At 39.5% G+C, this 22216-nt stretch overlaps 2 protein-coding genes across 4 annotated transcripts in view; both read left to right on the top strand.

Moving 5' to 3' along the window:
* Positions 1-5292, top strand: part of efna2a (ephrin-A2a) — an 80817-nt gene extending 75525 nt beyond the window's left edge. The window contains exons 3-4 of the mRNA XM_085257709.1: positions 854-919; positions 2442-5292. Of these exons, the coding sequence (XP_085113835.1) occupies positions 854-919; positions 2442-2566 (191 nt within the window). The 3' untranslated portion in view covers positions 2567-5292. The remainder of the gene's footprint in view (positions 1-853; positions 920-2441) is intronic.
* A 3660-nt stretch (positions 5293-8952) lies between these two features.
* On the top strand, positions 8953-22147 carry snap23.1 (synaptosome associated protein 23.1). Of its 3 annotated transcripts, XM_085258010.1 has the most exons (9): positions 9147-9301; positions 9819-9996; positions 13159-13273; positions 16287-16328; positions 16946-16994; positions 17820-17937; positions 19193-19366; positions 19477-19621; positions 19999-22147. In XM_085258010.1, the coding sequence occupies exons 2-9, from the start codon at positions 9989-9991 to the stop codon at positions 20059-20061; spliced, it is 714 nt and encodes a 237-aa protein (XP_085114136.1). In that variant the 5' UTR covers positions 9147-9301; positions 9819-9988; the 3' UTR covers positions 20062-22147. The 3 variants fall into 3 exon arrangements, with proteins under 3 accessions (XP_085114138.1, XP_085114137.1, XP_085114136.1); XM_085258012.1 differs by lacking the exons at positions 9147-9301; positions 9819-9996 and adding an exon at positions 8953-9103; XM_085258011.1 differs by lacking the exon at positions 9819-9996 and having other exon boundaries at positions 9145-9301.
* Positions 22148-22216: the final 69 nt, after the last annotated feature.

Here is a 22216-nt window from a genome sequence, read left to right on the forward strand (position 1 = left end):
ACCACATCTGTATTTGTGTATATATAGAGAGGTATCAAACCTCGTGATTTAGGTTAAAGGGGAGGTCATCATCAAAGTTACTGTCCTATAGCCTAATAAAGGAAAGTTTATCTGCAAATCAAAGTGATTTAATTGTACTGATTGAACAGGTAGTTTTAGTGTGTGTTCTGTGTTCTAGTAGCTCCAGTTCCAGCAGTGTAAAAGAGACTTTTACAATTTTTTGCAATCAAGAATTTTTTTTTACATTTTCTGCATTAGGCAATGCACAGTTTGTGCTTCATTCATTGATTTTAGTAGGGTAAGACTTAACAACTTGCAAATATAAAATGTATGCCACCAGCCGAGAATCTCAATTGCACATAAAGAATGCTGTAAACACGAGAATCAGTGAAAACGTGGCCAATTTAAAACCAAAACTCTGAACATACCCCAGCACAAGATACTACAATGATTTAGCCAAGTAAAAAGACAGCCACTTTCGTGACACTGAAAACTCTGGCTTTAACCTCAACATAGCTCACTAAGCCATTGATCACGCTTCACAGTACGCCCCTCTGGAGAACTATGGCTCGTGACAACTTCTAAAACTTCTAAGAAAGTTTGGCTCCTTGGAAGCAAAGTCTAAAGAGCTTTAAAGTATCTCATGACTTTCACACAATACTGTTGGTTCTTACTGGCTTGCAATATATCAGTTATTAAAAATGAAAAAATTCTGTCAAATCTACTTTTGGTTCACATAAACACAAAATAATCTTGTTTTATATTTGGTTATTAAATGTATTTGGTTTGCAATCAGCAGCAAAAATCACGTTATCTCTAAACTAATCTCCACTTTCAATGTCTCTTCTCACAGCATCTCCTCACCCAAACCATGTGGGGCGGGCATGTCTAAAGCTGAAAGTGTATGTCAGACCTCCAGGTAAGTCACGCTCTATCTACACACACATGCTCACTCACAAACACACAATGACATATACACACAGAGGTCCAGATTGGCTATCAAAGTAAAATTAGGGGGAATAAGAGGTCTGATAGAATGCCCCGGCAACAGACCTCGCTCTGATTCACAGACCGGCCAGGCAACACTTTAACACCTTTACCCACAGACACGCACGCTGAAAAAACACACGCGCGCGCCCGCATACTGACACATTCACACATGCGAGCGCACACGACCGTGCGCAGACGCAAGCACACACTTACAGGCACAGAGAAGAGTGCACCCACATACACACACACATAAGCAAAAAGTGGCATACGCACTTCACATCAAATCACATCACATCACACTGGGTGTGAGGGAGACCTTCTGTCCTTGTAGAAAGAGAACAGAGCCGGCTGAAAGTGCTCTCTAAGAATGTTACCAAGCCTCAACATCATCAGACTTGCTTGAATCACTCATAGGAAACAGAAAGCAATCTAATAATAAACCAGCTGCATGCAGTAGAAGTTTAATTTAAAGATTTAAAGTTTTCCTAATGTTTCAGGTTTGTTTTTAAAGTTGACAAGGCAGATGATGAGAAGATGAGGGATGACTTGCTTGCCACGTCACTGTGCAGCTTGCTAAAACACACACCTTTGATAAGTGCTTCCTCATAGGCAGAGCGCAGTGCTGACCCTAGTGAGCCATGCTGTCCAATGATAGCGCTGTTTAAAAATAACTCAAGAGAAGCCTTGCGTACATGGGGATCAGAGTATGGCAAGCATTACATTATACTTGCGTTATCTTGAAAATCTACCTGTATGTCTACGAATGTGGATTTTTATCCCCCTCCCCCAGCCTAAACCCCACCAAGGAATCAAACCTGGGTAGTTACACGTCTCCCTGGATAATGACATGGCTTTGAAGAGCTTCATAAAAGAGAGTCAGCTTACACAGCTTTCCAGGTTCAGATCATTCCATATCTCGCTAAGGGAAAAGGAAATTCTCTCCTCCTTCATAATTACTGAAACAATGTACATTCTGTCGTTGCTCCAGCTCCTCTTTGAGTTGCTGTTAAAGCAATGTGTCTGACATTGCAGCTTCCATCTTTTCTGTGAAATGTTGTCATTCCATTGAGCTCTGAGCAGTTGTACATGTGTGTGAGTGTGTGTGTCTTTGTGAGTGTGTCTGTGTGTCAGCTGCTCCAGATTCTGAGTCTCTGTGATTAAACTGTAATTAGGTTGGTTAAACCCCCTGCAGAGCTCAGTTGCCGTCGTCTTCTTTTCCTCTTCCTCCTTTGCCGCTCCTTAGCTGTTAAAGGATGAGAGTTTTGTGCTTTGCTGCTTGCTTTCCACCTCTCCCCAACCGTAATCGTTTCACTTGTCTACCATTTTTCTTTGGCTAAATCCACCCCCTCGTTCATTTGCTGTGTTTTAGATTGTTTTGTCTTTGTCTGTGCGTCCTCTCTCAGTTCAGATGTTTTGTCGTTTTTTTTCTCTTTCTCATTTCTTTTTTTCAGATGGGTCGGGATATGATTCTCCGGAGCCTTTCCTGACTGATGGAAGTTCAAGCTGGAGGGCAGGGTGCATGACCCTCTTAGCTGCTCTGGCCTCACTCTTCTTGGGACTCTTCTACTGGCTGTGACCCTTCTCTCCTTCTTCATGGAGCTCCCGCCCAGGGATAATGGGCTGGGCTGGCTGTCCCTCTCAATCCACCACCCCTCAGGGAAGCCCTCTGTCTCCGTTCCGCTCCCACCGCCACCTCAATACAACCACCAACCACCCCCACTGCCAGCATCCTTTATGGCCCAGCCACGGACACCCTTCACAGGCCTGACTAAGAGGGCTGGGTCTTAAGCTGTCTGGGAAGTTGTCGTTTATCTCTGGTCCCTGAATTCCAGGTGGAAAAGCACCTCTCAGCTGAAAAACACAAGAGAAATGCCTCTGCACTCATATCAGAGGGTCCTTTTGATTTGACTATTGACTCTTGGCCACTGATGGGGTAGATATCGCCATGGCTATGATTAAACTTGTCGTTCTGGGGCAATTCCAATCATGCAATCACGGCAGAATGCATTAAGCGATAGGCCTGGATGCACAAAAATTGAATTTTGCTCACATTGCTATCCAATCCTCAAACCAAGAATTGGAAGTGGCCAAGCTTGCATTGTAATTGGAATTCTATGCTATGTGGACCAATTCCAGCTGCAACAACAATAAGAGCAATTGCATAGAGGAGAGGAGCACAGTGGCTCAGGCTGTGCAGAAAAGAAAGGGGGAAACAATATGAGCACAGATTTACATGAATACGTCCATATGGGAAATGTAATATTACACGTGTTGATATTTTCAGATCCAGTGTAGAGTCACTGCAATGTGATACAAAACTCATGCAGTTTTAGAAGAGACTCAGATAACTCATTTAAATGACAAGTATAACCATAGCCTGTTTCATTGGGAGGGTGTGGGGGTGTTCGGGGTAGGTTCGATGAGATGTAGATCTTCAGGTGGGATGTGTTCTGTCTTATTCGTGTTTCTAAACAAAGCATTTATCACAGCCTGGCCAGCACAGGCGTCTTCAGCACTGTCTAATGTTGAATGGGTCGGGTGACTTTTGGAACCATGATTTTCTCATGTATGAATGTACCACTGGTCACCCACCTCTTTGTCTTTCTGTATTATTATGACTGTGGTCACTTACAGTACCTTCTCTCAGACTGGCAGGATGAAAGAGTCAGGGATTTGAAAAGATGACATGTGGGAGTTGGGGCGGGGGGTGAAGTAAGGATGAACGGAGGACAGGTGAGAAAAGGAGGCGACACTTAAGTTGCATGACCACTGTGAAACCTTCAGATCAATCTTGTTTCTAATGATGATATATATTTTTTCATGGGGAAAATCAGAAACACCCTGCTGCCGCTCCTTTGCTCTCCCTGAGACTTTTTCAGACATCAAAAGGAAAATTTAACCTCTCTCCTCACACGGTTTCTCCTGTCTGGCTTTCAGTCGTTGATGGATTAGCTTGGGCCCGGAGATAAATGGACCCACAGGGTGAAACTGACTGGAAATCAGCCCTCAGAGCCCAGGCCAGATCACAATGGACGTAAACACTGACTGAAGCTGGTCCTGGGTCTGAGGGTTAAACCAATAAGGGAAGCGCATAGACTGTGGCAAATGAGGCGAGATGTGTGTGTGTGTGTGTGCGTGTGTAAGTGTGTGGTAGCATCACTAAATAACACATATGGGTGTATACGCACGCACACACACATTCACATACACATGTTTAGTCTTTGATAACGAGACTGTTCCTCTGAGATGGTGGGAGCATTCATGGTCATGACTATAAAGGGAACAGCACAAAGAGAGAGCGAAGAGAGGAGGGAGGGGGGGAGAGAAAGCATGTGTGTATGATGGGACTGAGACCTCTTTAATGTTGGGAAGTGAACATAATGAGTAAGCACTGTGAACACACACCTGCATACACACGATGACCCATGTACAGATATACACATGTAAAGACATGTAGAAGAGCGAATGCAGATCTAGACATTTACAAAGACATGGCATGAACATACACACATGTACAATCACACACCACATACACACACACACACACACACACAAGAAAACACAAACAAGGGGAAGCACTTCTTTCCCAACTTCATCTTATTTTTGTAGCATTTAAAATCACTGTTAATTACTCCTGTGTGGAAAGCAGTGATGGGGTATAGCCTGTGGAAGATTTAAAAAATGTGTCTTCTCTTCTTCTATTCCACTGATGCTGTCCTTCTATTGTTCTTCTTCTTCTCTGGTTTGTGATCCATGGTTGGTAGTGGTAGGATGCCTCCGGGGCTGAGCGTCATGTATGAGTTTGTCTCCTTTTCTGTTTGTTGTGTTCTTGTGGACGCTGACCTCAGTCATTAAAGTCAGTCAAAAGTAAACACAGAAGTCAGAGCAAGGAGAGAAACACACAAATAAAGATTGTCTTTTTGTCTACTCGGAAATCAAGCCAAGTGAGTGGAATTTCTTCAGTGGAAATGTGAATTAACTTTGTTTGTTTTTTGTTTTCTTCCTCCAAAGTGCTGATGATTGTATTCGTATATTAGACTGCACCTGGGTCTTTATTTTGCCCAGTCTATCTTCCTCTGACATCAAAGCTGTGGGACGGTGAGCAGTGAGCTCTGCCAGTCAAAGCATGAAATTATTCAGATGAAATCACCCTCTCCAATCTTCAGCTGTTTCTCCCTCAGTGATGTGACAGCTAATCTGAACTGCTGACAACAAGGAGAGTGAATAACTTGATAGCCTTTCCTCTTCTGTTTCCATCAGATTTCAAGAAGGGTGGCCTGCAAGTGCTAATAACCAAGCAGTGTCTTCGAAGTTGACCTATTACGCTTTTTGTAATTGTAAATGCTGTAGCAATGGTTGGTGGTCAGTTCAGGCTTTTTCTACTCGTGGTTCTATATGAGTAGAGAGGGGAAATCATTCAAATGATCATTTAAGGTACTCAGATCTGGCTATGACAATAAGAGCTTCGAAGACCTGCTTTTAAAACCTTTTGTTTGGGATGGGCAGCCAATCGGGAGAAAGCTTTCTTCAAGCGGGGTGGTCTTTCAGAGAGAAGAGCTCGTTTCAGGCAGTGGATGAAATAAGTGGCTTCACAGTAGGTTAGTATAAGATAAATTATTTTGAACTTTAAATTGTTCACACTACCATAGTCCCAGAATAAAAACATTGAGCTAGAAACGAGCATAAAAGGAGATCTCATGTACTGACTGCACTTGCACTTTACTGTATGCCCATGGTCTAAACTGCATTTAGAAGGAAAATACTCCACTAGATTTCTGATTTTGCAAAAGACAGATGAAAGACCTCCTCTATGCACAAAGCTGTGTCCAGATAGATTTCAAGTATCTCTAAGTTCATTTTTGTGCACTTGCCTTCTTTCTTTTAAAGGTGGAAATGAATGAGAATGCAAACTGAAGCTGAAATATTACACTCAAGCTTTAAACAAGACCAACACTTGCAGTGGGTAAATGTTCAGATAGGTGGCTCAAGAAGGAGTTAAATTACATTAAAATAGATTAAAGAAATAATACATGAAACAAACAAAATTCACTTGAAATTTGCTCGTTTTAATTGCATCATCTGTTTATGATGTCTTCTTCTGCACTGGTTTTATGGCATCTGAGCAACTGTCTTCAGCTGTTTATCTCAGTAGGGGGTTATCTCAAATCCTTAATATTTCACAACAGTGTGTCTTAATATTTTACTTCTATTTTTAGACTGTCTTTAAATTCTATAACATTATAAGCCGGAATTGAGTGGAAACTTTGAGCCGTTTGTTTACGACTTGTTTTAATTTTCACCAACATTGATGATGATTTTCCCTTTACACAAACTGTCATTTAAGTAAGCGTTAACTGTTAAACTGTTTAAAAGAAAGCAAAAAGTAAATCAATGAGAATTAGTTTTCTAACTTAAAAAACAATTGTTGTAGAATTCATCAATTTATTACCCTACATTTATTTTGTACCCCTTCCCAGACCTTTTAACCTATAAATCGAGAATTCACACACTGACAAATGTCTAAAAGCATAAACATTTGAGTATGAAAGGTCAAAGGTCAAGTCTGAACAAACATGGATGTAATGCTGGTTGGAGGAGGAAGATTGTGACCATTCCACTGTCTCTGCAGCTGGACTGATCTAACAAGAAAGTTTAATGTTTAATAAGTCAAAATGAAATGTTCACTTAAGCTTGTTAGGTTTTCCCCATATCCGGACATAAACAGCCAGACAGACAATGGGCACTTTTCCCTTTTGGGGTTTGTAAGGGCTAGTGCTAGCTTGAAACACTCATCAGCTTTGTTTTAAAAGCGTTATTTGAAACTACTGACTTGTCGCTTTTGGCAACGAGATGTAAAAAGAATATCAGAAATGTTGTTTTGGGGGAAAACTGAGGCACATGAATAATAGATGAGCTTTGGCTTTCCATGTTTGGCCCTCCTGTGCAAAGCGGGCTAATGGCTATCGATGTCTCTAGTTTCCTTCAAATTGCTTCACATGAGAGCTCAATTCAAATGGAGAAAGAGTAGACTGCAGTGAAAAGGAGACGAGGGAATGAAATTATCTCTGAATATTGAGATGCACGCTTGGTCAGCCAATTCGTTGTCCTGACAAGTATCAGGTATCAGCGGAATTAGCCTAATGTTAAATTAAGCCCGATCAAGCAAGGCCTTGAAACATTCCCACGTCTCGGTCCTTGTGCGAGGAAAGATGGATGTACGATCCAACTGGAGCGGCGCCAGAAATGAACAGATGTGCTCCTTGAAATCACGAGAAACAAGAAATCAGGGCTATGTCACTGACACACATGCTCAGACACGCTCTTTTATATCCCCATGTATTCTCTTCCAGATCTAATTAATCACTTGATTATTTTATCTATTTTCACTGGCTGCCATACACATGGGACAATAGTTGGCGAGAATAAACTTGGCCTATATGATGTTAGTTTTGGCAACAATCAAAAAGCAACCGAGGAAATACAGATGGCGATCTCCATTTTTCTCCCCCCCTCTTTCCCTTTCCCCCTTCATCTCCTCTTCTGATGCTTCCTTGCGCTCTCAAACACATTATTAGGGCATAGGCTAATCTATTCTCCTCTCTCCCTTGTATTTTTGTCTCCTCATACTCAACTAACTAGCATGATTTAGGAATTATGGAATTAGGGCAGCACTCCCATCTCTATTAATGAGGAACAGGATGATGAAAGAGCTTGTTCCTCAATGTGCCATCTGCAGTCACTATTACACATTCACCTAATATATTTCTCTTTCTATTCTTTGCCCTTACCTTCCTCTCTCTCTCTTACACACACACACGCGTGCGCGCGCACACACACACACACACACACACACATTATACCTTAGTTGTAATTACAGAAGAAATAATTTCAGCTCTTCAGGCACTGTTGGATGTGGCGTGAAATGGTGAAATGGCACAGCAAGAAAGTTAACTATGGACCCCAACACCCTTACATAGACACATGCACAAACACATTTGCAGGAGTCCAGATGGGCCGTGTGTTATTGCTGAATAATGCATGCTATGTAGACTCTATAAAAGATACATGGGCAGAGAGAGCTAAGAATCATTCAGGCACCATGGCCAGTTTGGTGAGGGCAACGTTGGAGCATCCCTTGTGCAAATTTGGAGCTATAACAGGCTTTTCAGCTTGTACATATTTAGCTATAGGTGACCCAACAGGGAAAATATTTAGCTCCAGTTAGAGAGAAAAATAAAACTTGCCTTTTAGACACTGTCAGCTGATATTGTGGCTGGCACTCTGCCCGGTGTCTTTGCAGTCACCTTCAAAAGGCTTTTGTGGTTTAAACCATAAAACTTGGGGAATTACACAGCAGATTCTTTGCTAGAGGCTCGGATTTCAGAGCATCGCTTAGAAACACTATGAAAAATATCCAACAGTCTGTCTTCATGTAAAATACCCAGAAGAGGGGAGGGGCGAGGGGGCGAGGGGGGGAGGTCCAGGTGAAGGGTAAATGCTGCACTCATGTGGGGAAAAAGAGCAGCGCTTTTTTTCTTCTTCTTCTTTTTCCTCTGGAGTCATATGACAGGACACGCGCATCATTATGTGTTGCGTTCAGTGCTGACGGAACGCTCACTTCTCTATGAGTCGCAGTTTGATGCACAGTAAGGCCACAAAGAAAATTGATTAGCAAGAAAGAAAAATTGAAAGCCAAGTAACTTCACACAAGTTGTATTATCTCGTGATTTTGTTAAATCAGTATACAGCAGCTGAAAGATAAACACAGACAAAAAACACAAGTAGTTTAACAGTTATATTTAAGTCAACTTTTCATGTAAAGTTGACTACCTGAGAACTAGACTACTTTTTCAGTTTTAGATTGTTAAACCTATAGGGAGAGAAATAATGCATGCCGTGCCTCAAATCATTCTGGGCAACACGTGGGATGCAAGGTCCATTGAAAGTTTTGAGTTTTCATATTTCCGACAGCATTTGAAAGCACCATCGTAACTTCGGACAGACAGCGGAACCAGTGAAGGAATTCGGGAGTTGCCAGCGCCAAGTTCACATACCGTCAAGAAGGAGGAGTTTTCAGGTCATCTTTTTTTAAAAAAAACAAGGAGGGTTAACTGTAAGTATTTACTCCCTTGGAAAATATCTATCTACACTTTCCTCTCAACACAGCTGTTTCAGTGTTAGCGTTAGTTGACAAGAAAGCGGAACTAGCTAACTAGCAGGCCAGCACGTACATTAGCCTGTTTAAGAAATTACCCTCTCGGATTTTACCCTCTTTGCGATAGCTGAGCACCACTGCAAGTTTTCAGACAATGTAAGACAAGTTTAATTCGCTTTGATAAACTGTTTGACATTTGTCTCTTCCTCTTTTGTAACTTTTTCATTGCGTTTAAGAAGTTTTGTTTTGGAAACCTCTCGGCCCCAGTGATAGTGTAATGGGTGTGGGACACTGCCTGAAACTACGGGGGTTACTTGTAATGCTTTTTCACCTGTTTATCAAGTGATCCACGTTACGTGGCCACTTGGCAGTTAACCACAGTCAGGTGTGTGGATACGTGTTACAGCAGGAATCATTAACCACATGTCGTATTTTCCTCAGTCTTCTGTCTTGAAGAATGCTTTTATCGTTTACAAATAGTTGAATCAAATGTCGCAGTTTAGGCTTTGCCTGTCTGGTATGATGTCATAGGTCCCCTTGTTTGTTATTAGTCAACCCTCCTACCCAAAACATGACACACTTTCCTCCTCGGCATAATAAATAGGTTGTCTTTATTCAAGACAGCCTGTAAGGACAAATCGTTGAACAATAGCTTCTGTCTGATTGTTTAAAGAAAATAAAACATCAAGAGTGAAATGAGGATATGTGTTCAACGTGATTGGAATAAGACGCCACCTGTGCTCCAATCAAATCTGGAGGAACAGGTTTGGGTAGAAGAACAAGAAACGCATTTCCCTGTGTGGTGTTTGCCACTTGTGCTTGGTCAAGTGAAGAAACTGCAACATGAATCGGTATGTTCTTTAGCCTCGGTTGTATTATTTCCTTTGTTCCTCTGAACTAACATTTTTCTGTTTGTATTAACTGTGGAATGAATTTAAGGGTTGGGTACGTAGTTTGGGGTGCAAATAAACAAAATATAATATTTAAGTCATATACTTAGTAAATCTAGTCACATATGTGGCTAAACACAGAGAACATTTGCTATCAGTTTATAAAAAGCTCTGCTTTTACTGTCACATTTATTATGTATCGCTGACATGTTCATCTGCCCTCATCGTGGCTATCTAAAGAGTGTAGGTGTGTAAAGGAGTCCACCTTCATTGTTATAGTTGTAAACTCACATCAGTGTCTTGCCAAGTCCAATAATCGGTCAGAAAAGGCAGTGAAGCCTGAGTGAATAAAGTGCACTCTTGTCCAAAAAGCAGAGTCAACAACATTAAATCCTCTGCACTGTCTGCCAAGTAGACTGTCCGTATTTTGTTTTTTCTTTTTTCCTTTCCTTTTCCCCTCAGGATGTTTAGGGGCTGCAGGTTTGAAAGGGAACTTGAAGTTCAGGGGTTATTTGCAAAACAGGAAAATGCCACTTGAATGTTAACAAGGAAAAGCAGATGACAGGAAAAATGAGGGGGGAAAAAAGCAGCAGTGTTTGCATCTAAAAACTCTAGCCTTGGAGTAAATGATTCAGCTTTGTTTTTACAGTTTACTGCTTCTGCCCTTGACAGTACAGTGATAGGAAAACAAGCTTAATTCTTTGGTTATGATGAGCTTTATCTAATGTTGCCTTGTTCACCAAAGCTTGTCTGAGGCCATTACGCCAGTCATTTTTAGCATATCCCATGATACGAGACTGCATGAAGGTCACCTGACAAAGTAATTTTGTTTGGATTGGATTTGTATCTGCTAAACTCCTGCACGAGCTAACATCACTCATTATGTGATCCAAATTATAACTGCAACAATTAACACACTTTGTTCCTCTAAATGAATTGTACTGAAATGCACAATACAAGTTGGGAGACAGCTTGTTCCTCGTGTATCTTGTTTTTAGATCTCTAACAAACATAAGCATTTTCTTCTGATCTGTTTTCATCTGTCTTGTTTTGACTGAACTATTCATACTCTGCATTGTTTGAAAACTACAGAGGGCACAAAAAAACAGGCAGTTTTCACACTTTCTGGGTTTTAGTTGCTAGACACGGTCAGCTCTTCCTGCTGCTGTTCACAGCTTCTTGATGATACTGCCTCATGCCTAGCCTGCTGTTTTTACAAATTGTGCATGATCATGAAATCTGAATGTTGATCTGAACAGAGCATGCACTGAGCTGGCAAACATGGACTTGTGCATCCTGATGTGACCAGCTCTGGAAGTTAATCACATCCAAGATTATAGCAGTAAAACTGGTAATGCCTTTGTTCTCAGGCATTACCAGTTTTTGGTGACTGAGTAACTGACAATGAAGCTTCTTAAGAATTCAGTGTTTAACACAGAGGAAGGAAAGTTGTTTGATTCACATTACAAGGCACCTTTTTTATGGATATATGACAGGACATGGATTTTATGGATGTTATACTGTTCTAATTAAGTTGATTTAGTGTTTCAGTACATATGCTGACCATAAAGATACTAGTGAGTGCACAGCCTGTTATCTTATAATCACATTTTGTCATTAGTTTCGTGTTAAACCAACCACAGAGAGCATCTGCTGTTATATAATTATTCTAATGTAGCAGCATAGCTGTGTTTTAGGTATTTATGCACTTCATTTTCACAGTTCTGTGTTAAAAGTAGCTCTGGTACTGACTTAAGATGTAAAAACTCACTTTTTATTTTGTTATATCAGTTTATGGTATCATGATTTTTCCTTTTCCAATTTTATTTAGTGACGTACACTGCATCTGTTTCATGCAGCGGGAGGTTGATGCATTTTGAAAATTCTGAAGAAAATCACAAGCTCATCACTTAGTTGTAGTCGAATAAGTTAACAAATGTAAATACCACCGTAAACCTCTAAATATTCCTTAAGGACTTTATTTCATGTGCTTTTTATAAACTTTTACTGGTTATTTCACTGAGCTGCAACCTTAAAATGTCTAATAATAACCAGTGATTTAAATTCACTTTTATGTATCGTAGGCAGGCACGATAAGTGTTTCCTGCTAGTTGTCACTATCCAGTCTCACGCCTCTGATTTCCATATCATAAGCTCCACATCAAAGTTCCCTCATTGTTGGCATACATGATTCTACTAGCCATCCCACTGCTAAGCTTTACATGCCTTATCACTAAGCCAGCTCTGTGTCCAGACTCGCAACACTCCTTCAGGGAAAGGAAAAGAGATTTGTTTGGATTTTGCATCTTTTCTTTCCCTCTCCATATGATGGATACAAACAAGGTGAACATTGATTGCACATTTAAATGCTTAACCTTTTAAATGCGTCCTCTATTTTTAGTAATGTAAAACACTGAGCCTTTTTTTTTTTCTTTTATTTTGTGGTCTTTCCAAATCTTAACAGATGGATTCATTTATCCTTATTTTTTAAAACATTAATTGTTCTACATTTATGGTTCACTGCTGTAAAAAATGTTGTCAAATCAGATTTGATAACTTTGTAGCGGGTTGTCAATGTGAGGAAACTTTCCACCACAACTTATCACAGTTTTTCTGGTAGATTTATCTACGAACAAGCCAGGAAACAAAGTAGACCGAACATTTAATGAGTTGTAATCTCTATAAGCACACATCTGTAAGCACAATATAAACAGTATCTGCAAGCAACATCATTTTGATACCTGAAAATATCAGGTTTCCACTTCTCCTATTCAACAGGCTTTGGTTAAAAGGTCGGAAACCATTGGTTTGTTTTGATAATGACTGGTGAACGGGAAGTGTGGCCTTGATATCCTTCATCTGCTATTGTCGATATCGTGGCTGCATCAGAAGCCTTGATATATCAGCTGTTTTATTGCAGGAAATTCATGTAAAAGAAGCTTATTACATATTATATAAGTTACATATTATATAACCATGTTTGTTTTTTGTTCTTTAAATTTTGTTAACACTTGCAAAGTTCACATGGCAACTGTGCTCAACTTAAAAAATAAGTTGCAATTTCATGATAATTGATGCACTCTGATGCTATTTAGTGACCTTTGAACTCTGCCCCTCTTGCAGGCCTCAGACTATTGAGCTCAGTAAGACGGGAGGAGCCTCCAAACAGGACACCAGCAACATGGATGACATGACTGTGGAACAGATGGCGATTAGGGCCAACCAAGTGACTGATGAGGTACTGACTCCTAAACAATGCATACTCACATCCATTGTGTCATCATCTGTCGAACTGTGAAACTTCCTTAAAGTGAGTTTGTAATATAGAGTTTGTAAATGTACGAATGTCATGCAGGGAAATGGATTATGCTGAAAGGGAGGCACTTCATAAGTTTGCTTATATGCTCTGTATATGAGCTTTTCAGTATAAATTTTCCTAGACGCGTCAATTTAATTTGGCTACAAGGCAAAACACATCTGCTGAATGTATTCCATTTACTTACCAGTATAAAGGACTAGTATATGTATTTGTAGGGTTGGGTAGGGTCAGTGTAGTATAAATGGTAGAAATCTGCCTAGAGACAAGCCAAGTTTATATAAAAATTAAATTAGTAATGAATGAATGTTTACTTGGATTCAAACTTAGCATTTCATTACAGCAGCCAAGAATTCCTAATAATTAGTTGTAAATCACATAATTCTTCAGGAAACTTCCCAATAAATAATTGGGTAATGACTTAGAAATTGTTTATCCCCAGACAGCATTCAATAAGTGATCACAGTTTGAATATAAAAAGGGATTTTCATTGAGTGTCGCTTGATGACAAACCAATGCTAGGCATCCAGAAGGCTAGCATTGTAAGTCCGGGCAGCTATTACGTCCCGCATGCAAAACCACAGTTAGCTTGTGTGCAGGAGAAATAACCAGGGTCTGACTGAAGGTTAAAACTATCCACCAGCTAGCACCTATGAAAGTTGGTTTTTGAATCCTTAGAAAAGAACATAAGCTATAGCTCCAAATTTGGCATAAATACCCGAGAGAGATATTGGTCATCTTATTTTAACTCTGGCAGGAAAGCTCTTGAATATTTTATATAGTATTCATAAGTATAAGCAACAAATCTGAAATATTTAAACCACTAACAGTATTCATAGGAAGTGTGCGCATGCATGTGCCTGTGTGTGCGCACGCGTGTGTGTATAACTTTACGCCTAATTTAACCTGATAGCTCCCTTACCCCTCTGGTTTTGACAGTTTAAATGTTATCAGCTATATCTTAGTGTTTTATTATCAGGGAGATAATTGTTTAATCAGCACTTCAGGGTATCATATAATCAGCCATCTGAATCAAATGGAAGCAAATTAACCTGCTAGCTGGGCTTGTAGCTGTGCACTTCACCTTCATGTAATTTTTACTGTACTAATTATCTGTGGCTTTTGTTTCTTTTTCTCTTTGTGTGCTTTCTGACTTAACCTGCAATCTTCTTTTAATCTTTCTTCTGTCTGCTGCTGCCTGGTTGACGTAGGAGAAAAGAGGAAGGGACAGGGCTTGGGAGGGTCCTTCTGCTAATGCTTACCACTCTGGCTTTGGGTAACCACTCATATCATACCTGAAACACTGTCATGCAGGGACTGGTAATGTGTCAGGGCATTACAGGAATTGGTTATAAGACCAGATTATCTTTAGGAAGCTAAATATGAGGTGTCTTTCTAATATCACGGCTGTTTTGCAGTCAAAAAAACTAGGTTTAAAGACCCTCGAGGCTGTAAAATTAGTTAAATATTTGTGATATTTTCTGATAATCCTGACATATTGCAGCCAGTTAATACCCATAAGCAATTTTCTGCTTCTCTGTGTGTAGAATAACAACTGTCATGCACCTCACCTAACTTTACTTTCAATTAAGCCATTCCTAACAAATAACAGAAACACCTCAGGATTCATCTGTTTCTCAAAGAATTGTCGCAGCATCCCGATCTGGAAAATTTGGCTAAGACAGTGGTTTCAAGCTTAATTAGCCAAGTTCAAGGATTTTGGGAGACATAATGTAATGTTTATCCACCCAAGTGATGTTCTGGCTAAGCCAACAGAAACCTGGCTGAGCTCATCATATCCCTCTCGCCAATTCTGTGTTTGTCTGTTTCTCAGCTCACTGATTAATGTATTCAGAGCAAACATAACACAGAGAATGAGGAATCTGGTCCTCGCGCTCTCGTTAGCAGTTCATTAGTGATGGTAACAATGAAGTCGCATATGTGCTTCAGTCCTCCACTCCTCTGGATGCTCTGTTCTCTTCACTGCGTTTACTATTAATAGAGAAACAAAAGCTGTAACTCACCTGAACCGACTGCATTCCAGTTCACCGCCGTCACTTTGTGTCTGTGGGTGTATTTGTATTGTTGTCCACGCTATCCTTGGAAATCTTAAGCTTTTTTTATATATTGGGTGTGCACATTAAAAAAGTGACGCCAGTATACCATGTCAGGATGCTCAAACATTTCAATTAACAACATACGACAGAAATACAGCACATCCTCACAACTGATTGACTGGAACAAGGAATGAGTTAGTTTTTCTTTAAGAATTAAAAAAAAAAAAGCCATCAGTTCAGAGTTGTCAGATTTAATTTTGTGTTGAAGGAGTCTGAGTGAATCAGTGTTCACTATCAGCTCTATTGCTGTTAGTGCATACACTTCTCCCCCAATGACTGCACAGTGCTGAGGAGCTTACAGCTGAGCAGTGCTCTTAGAGTGCAGGGAAATTAAATCAGACAGTATACCATATTAACCTACAGCTCCATACTCTTAAATGTGGTTTTATAAATTTGCTGGTATCTACTTTCATTTATCTGTGAATATCAGATGTGTAGCATCTTCCCTGTTTTGCTTATCACTTGCATCTTTCCACTTTCCTGATTTTCTCTCTCTCGTTCTCTATCTCTCGTTCTCTCTCTGTCTCTCGTTCTCTCTCGCACAATAATCAGTGTATCTGTTTACATTAGCAGTTAAGCAATCCAAGTTTTAAAACTATATCTATACTTAAGTTCACAGAACACTGCCCTGTTAGCTGCCTCTTATTTGTAGCATGGGATTGCACACTAATTGAGCCAGATAAACCAATGCAGCATAAGAAGTCTTAGGTGTAACTACAGTTACTAGAGTTTTTTCAGTCTGTTTACAGATTACTTTTAACTAGAACCTTGAATTCTCGTTACACTCTAATGCCTTCTGTTTGTCTTTTGTTTTAAAGTCACTTGAAAGCACACGGAGGATGCTACAGATGGCAGAAGAGGTGAGACTTTATTGATTTTGCTCTTGCCAATAAACCACTGTGATATATTCAGTGGAGTCTTGCTGTAGCAGCCAGACAGGTTTTGTTTTTTGTTTTTGTCGTAGGCCATTACCTGAGGTGGGATCAAGAACTGTGGCTTGATTAAGCATCCAGATTTATATTTTTGTTAGTATTTAAATGCCCAAACCCTGATTGGAGATGCCTAGACTGTGCTGTTGCTTTAGCAAAGCATTTGTTACTACCTGTCAGTTTTTTGGCTGAAACCAGAAATGTTGGTCCTTGTTCTGCTCTCTGAGAGAGGCTGTGTGAGCTGGAGGGTTTGTGTGCTTGAGCTGTAGACCAGAACAAGGACACAAGATAAAATGGCCACTTCCCTTTTATCCTAATTCTGAAATCTAACAAACTCTGTCAGTGCGCCCCAGGGCAGCTGTGGCTACAATCTAGCTTGCCATCGCCAGTGTGTGAATGTGTGTGTGAATGGGTGAATGACTGAATGTAGTGTAAAGCGCTTTGGGGTCCTATGGACTAGAAAAGCGCTATACAAATGCAGGCCATTTACCATATTTTAAATGCATAAATTAATTTGTAGACATTTGACTTTTTAACTTGTTTTTCAGAGCAAACAAACAGGCGTCAACACAGTGGTGATGTTGGACCAACAAGGAGGTAGATGAAGATGTTTTTTTTTCTGTTAAATATTTGTGGTATTATCAAGACAATTACTGGATGCTAATGATTAAGTTTAAGGAATTGCTGAGTCATTTGTTGATTTAAAAAGAAAAAAAAAATACTTGGTAGTCAAAATCAGCCAAAGAGCATAGCCTTTAATGACAGTTTTTTTTCTAATTTTGATGATTTAAGAGTACAGATTTCCTGATTAAAATTTTTATTTATTTATTTTGCACCAAAGGAAGTCAAGATTGTACAAAATTTTTGGTATTTAACCAAAACAAAACATAAATTGCAAGAAAAGAATGTGTAAAGATGCTTGAGAATGTTATGCCAGTAGAAATATTTACTTTCTAGACATGAGATGAATTAATTTGCACCAACAACAGTGGCTGCAGGCACGCTATAGTGTTGTGTTAAGTTGGGGGGTTTACACATCTGAATTTGCAGCATCCAGGCAAATATATTCATTGTCGTACTGAAATTCACCATTCATAAAAATTGGCCATTGTTATACTTTTTATTTGAGTAAGATTTGCTTTAACTTTCGAGTGCTGTTGCAGGTTTATGTTCCATGCTAAACAATTGTGTATTTGTATTTATTTATTGCACTAACTGCAGTATTTTTACAATATGCCTCTTTTCTGCTGCAGTGGCCCAGTTATTGACCCAGTTTGAAAATTCCCCCAGGGATCATTTAGTATAATTAAATCTATTCTAAAAATGAATAAATCAAGGTGATATTTAAAACACAATTTACAACCGTTTTCTAGTGCATAGCAAGCAGAGTTTGACATGGTGTGCTGTGCCTGTCTGTTTTAGAACAGCTGAGCCGTGTGGAGCGAGGCATGGATCAGATCAACCAGGACATGAGACAGGCTGAGAAAAACCTTACCGACCTCTCAAAGTGCTGTGGCATCTGTGTCTGCCCCTGTGATAGGTATAGTGTATACTTGGAGCTGCCGAGAGATCTAAATCACTGACTTTTGGATCCATAACACCCTTTTTTTTTTTTTTTGTGCTGTGGTGGCTTGTATGTTCATTGTGTGTACGTGACTGTTTTTTTATGGGGGTTCACAATGATACAAAGCAAACACACAAGCAGTCTGTGTAAAGCTGAGAAAACTGCATTTTACAGTACAACCTGTTATTTTTATTTTGGTGTTGTACAAAAGTAAAAATTGCACTAATTTCTTCTATGCATGTTAAGTGACAATTGAATTACTTTGCTACTGTTTGCATTGACATAAAACCTTTCAGTTTTGCTCCTTAATACAAAAGCTGGACTTGGTTGCAGAATATTTGGTTGAATTTTTAAAAATTCAAAGCAATGCAGGTTGTTTGTTTTTGTTTGTTTGTTTGTTTTAGAATGAGAGGGCAGCACTTATCTCCCAAGCAGCATTTCTCCCGAGAATCTATAGAGTATTCTAAGTATTAATCCTTTAAAGGATACTAAACATTTACGTTTACGCTCTGGACAGTCCTGTCTAGAGCGTAAATGTATGTAATGTGAACTTTAAACGGCTAAGTTGTGAACATGGGGCTTTATTCATTCACATTTTCAAGGAAAATTAACAAGACCCTCAGAAAATGTATGTTTTAGCTTTGTGACCCTCTTGCTTACAACTCTTAAAATATTGAATATTATTTGCTTAAAGATCTCCACAATATCAGTGGTCAGTCAGGAACATTTCTCACGAATACTTGATTGGCTGCTGTGGCCCAAATGTGGCTCACAATGTCTGTGTGTGTTGACATAAGGAGAAAAAAAACTCTCTGCTTGGCAAATGTACATTTCGTGGTGAGAAGATTGCTGATTAAATTTGTGAGCATTTCCAATCATTAATGGACAGATCGGAAATGTGATGGTGTTCCAGCCAACTTCTTAATGTGAGCCGCATACTCATCTGGGCTAAATGCACTTAAAATCCTCCATGCAGCGATGATTTTGGAGTGTCACTTTGTGTGCACATTGAGATCCTATGATGGTTTTAACATGCAAAAAAAATCTTCCCAAAATGCTTTCACTTTGGAGAAGAAGATTCTTTGATTATCAAGATATAAGGTAGGGAATCCTTTGAGTTTCATGGCTATTACTGAACATATGTAATTGTTGCAGTGACTGAATTTAAGTACTTCTGTATTTGTTCGTGCATCCTGACACGCTGTTTTTTTGTTTTGTTTTTTCGCTCCAGAGTGTCATCAATCGAGAATGACTCACGGTATAAGCGTACCTGGGGTACTGGAGGAACTGAAGGTGAAAATGATGCAGATGGCTCAAAAGTGGTCTCAAAGCAGCCTTCAGGCGTCCGCAATGGCCAGGCTGCCCAGGTTAATGCTGCGGGACCATCAGGCCCATACATCCAGAGGTACTGTCCTGGTTATTTTATATTGCTAAAAGTCTTGAACTTTTTGGTGTTGCCAAAACTATTGCAGTCAATTTAACAGAACATATGTATACTTTGCATATGTATAACAGAATAACCAATGATGCACGTGAAGATGAAATGGAGGAGAATTTGGAGGCGGTCGGCAGCATCATTGGCAACTTGAAAAGCCTTGCTGTGGACATGGGAAGTGAGATAGACAAGCAGAACAAACAGATTGACCGCATCAACGACAAGGTAAAAACGGCTTAAAATCACATGAACCTCTAGTAAATGTGAAAAGGGGTCCAAGTAAATTTACTTTACTGATCCATAAAACACTTAGTTGCTGTTTTTTGTTTGTTTGTTTGTTTGTTTTCTACACTCCCCCCTAAATAATTTGAATTGTATGTAGTTGATGCTCATGTCTGCGTCGACTCATTGCTTCATATGATGGGCTGTTACCCCCTCATGTATATCAGATTTTTGTAAAAACATTCACAAACATGCATATGTTCTTACAGAGGAAGAGAATGGAAACTTACTCATAAAAATTTACAACTGATAATAAATTGCTACTTGGGGAAGGAAAAACAGCTGTATAACTGCCCCTTTCCACCTGTCTGTGTCTTTAGGCGGACATGAACAAGCTGCGCATTGATGAAGCAAACCAGAGGGCCAACAAGCTCATCAAATAGATGAGAAATCCCGCTTCTGCTAGTTTCATCAACCTTGAGCCTCTCTCGCCACACACACACACACACACACACACACACACACACACACACACACACACACACACACACACACACACTGTATATTTGTGCGCATCTGCAAACATACTTTGCAAGTAAAAAGAAATTCTCTCATGAAGAAGTTTTGCCAGTAGTGTGCCTGCCCTTATCGCACTAAGTTGTACGTAGAGTGAAGACAACTTCTTGGACTGTCCACCACTATTCACACCCTTTTACACACATGCCTAGTCATGCTGGACCGTGAGAAACAGTGTGAGATACTTCAGTAAGTGGCTGACTGCCTATCACTGCTGTTTGATACCAAACTACATGCATGTAACCTTCACAGGGAGGGAAGTGGCACATTTGCTGCTTTCCGTTTTGTTGTTTTGTTTTTTGTTTCTCATCTAAGTCAAGAATGAGCTGTTTTGTTGATGTGACCGTTAACTCATCAAAACTGATGAGCTGTTGTCTCCATAAAGCCTCATGTAGTTTAAAAGGAAACATCAACTCTGGTCTGAAATGAATCTTACTCAAATCCTTATACATACTCCTTATCATTGTGTAATTAGGTTTATTGTATCATGTGTAATGCTTTGATATTATTTGCTTATTTAATTACTCATGAAGCAGAAATGACTTGCGAATAAAGTTCTCTTTAACACTTTGTTCCCATGCCATTTATGCCTGTTCATATAAAAGGGCTATTTAAAAAAAATAAATAAAAATAAAAATAAAAATCTAATGTTGTACCTGAATGAAAGAATTTTGATGTTGTTACTACTTAAAATTTCTGATAGATGGGGAGTTAAGGTCATTGTAATTACTTGCTACAAAGAGATGACCTGTGGTTAGAAACATTGTATAGCAATCACTCGTTCTTCTTATGAGAAGGAAGGTCTGCAAGGATCATGAGGTCTGTTTATCATTACCTGCCCTGAAGCAATTAGTTTACTTCACAATAACACTGAACTTGGGATATGTAACAGTAGGTGAACTGCTCTCTTCTATGTTCACCGTTTCTTCACTTTGATCACAGTGTTGATGTAAATACTGTTTAACAGGATGACTAGAGGCAATTAATCTAATTTCTTAACTTTGTTTCCTCTTAATGGTTAATGGAGATTAGTAGCTTACAAGAGGAGACATAACAACCTGTGCAGGGCAATTTGATAATTGTGGAACTGTTCAGTTCTGAACCACAGATGAGCATTGTTTAACCTGTTGTGAGGTCTCTTTATGTGCTAGGTTCAGGCCAGTTGGTTACTAAAATCTTGGCATTTTAAAAACAATAACCTATAATAAAAAGTGGTGAAATCTGTAGGAACCCAATCAATCTTATACACGATGTACGGTTGTGTTGTAACAGCCGCTGCATCGTAAAATGCTCCTCTTACATGTGTAAATAGTTTTTACAGCACAGCTATGGTACAATATCATCTGACGATTGAAAGGAGAATTTAAATTTGTGTTGTCGAAGCTGTAGCCAGGCTGAGAAATCGTCGCTGGCAGCAAAAATGCAAAAAGTATACATGTAAGTGAAAGTTGTTAAAGGGGTAAACACAGAGGCACAATAAGTCCTGGTGGGTTGTATTAAGGCTCGCTGAGGAAAATTGGCCATTGATAAAGGGATACAATGTGCCCAAAGTATCTCTCGTATGAATCTTCTTATTTGTTTTGAAGAAAAATGCTAATTTGCATGCTGTGCTGCAGGCATATACCTACTCAGTTTGTAAGGATTGAAATGAACTGTTTTCAGGGCTTTGTATTGCTATAAGTGATCATCCTCAGCCTGTTACGTATGAGCTCGGATCTAATTAGTCTATTCTAAAGCTGCCTTGCTGTCTGGAAGCTGTTTATTCATTGTTTCACCCACAGCCACTGGAATGTAAATACAACAGTTTTGTGTATTTTAAATATGTTCATATGGAGCTCATCTTATCTGAAATTAGCTCGGTGAGCGGATGACTGCTCAAAGTGAAAATGCCTTCTGTTTCACGCTTGCCACTGTTGAATTGTTTATACTCAATAAATCTCTTCTGAAATTCAATTGAATGCACTTTTTTTTTTTTTTTTGATGTAGTGACAATAATTAAAGACTGCATTTGTTTAAAAAAAC

This window comes from Mchenga conophoros, linkage group LG19 (genome assembly GCF_057382185.1).
Source record: "Mchenga conophoros isolate Kocher_MC1m ecotype Shallow Benthic linkage group LG19, M_conophoros_male_GT1.1, whole genome shotgun sequence".
In the NCBI taxonomy this organism is placed as follows: domain Eukaryota; kingdom Metazoa; phylum Chordata; class Actinopteri; order Cichliformes; family Cichlidae; genus Mchenga; species Mchenga conophoros.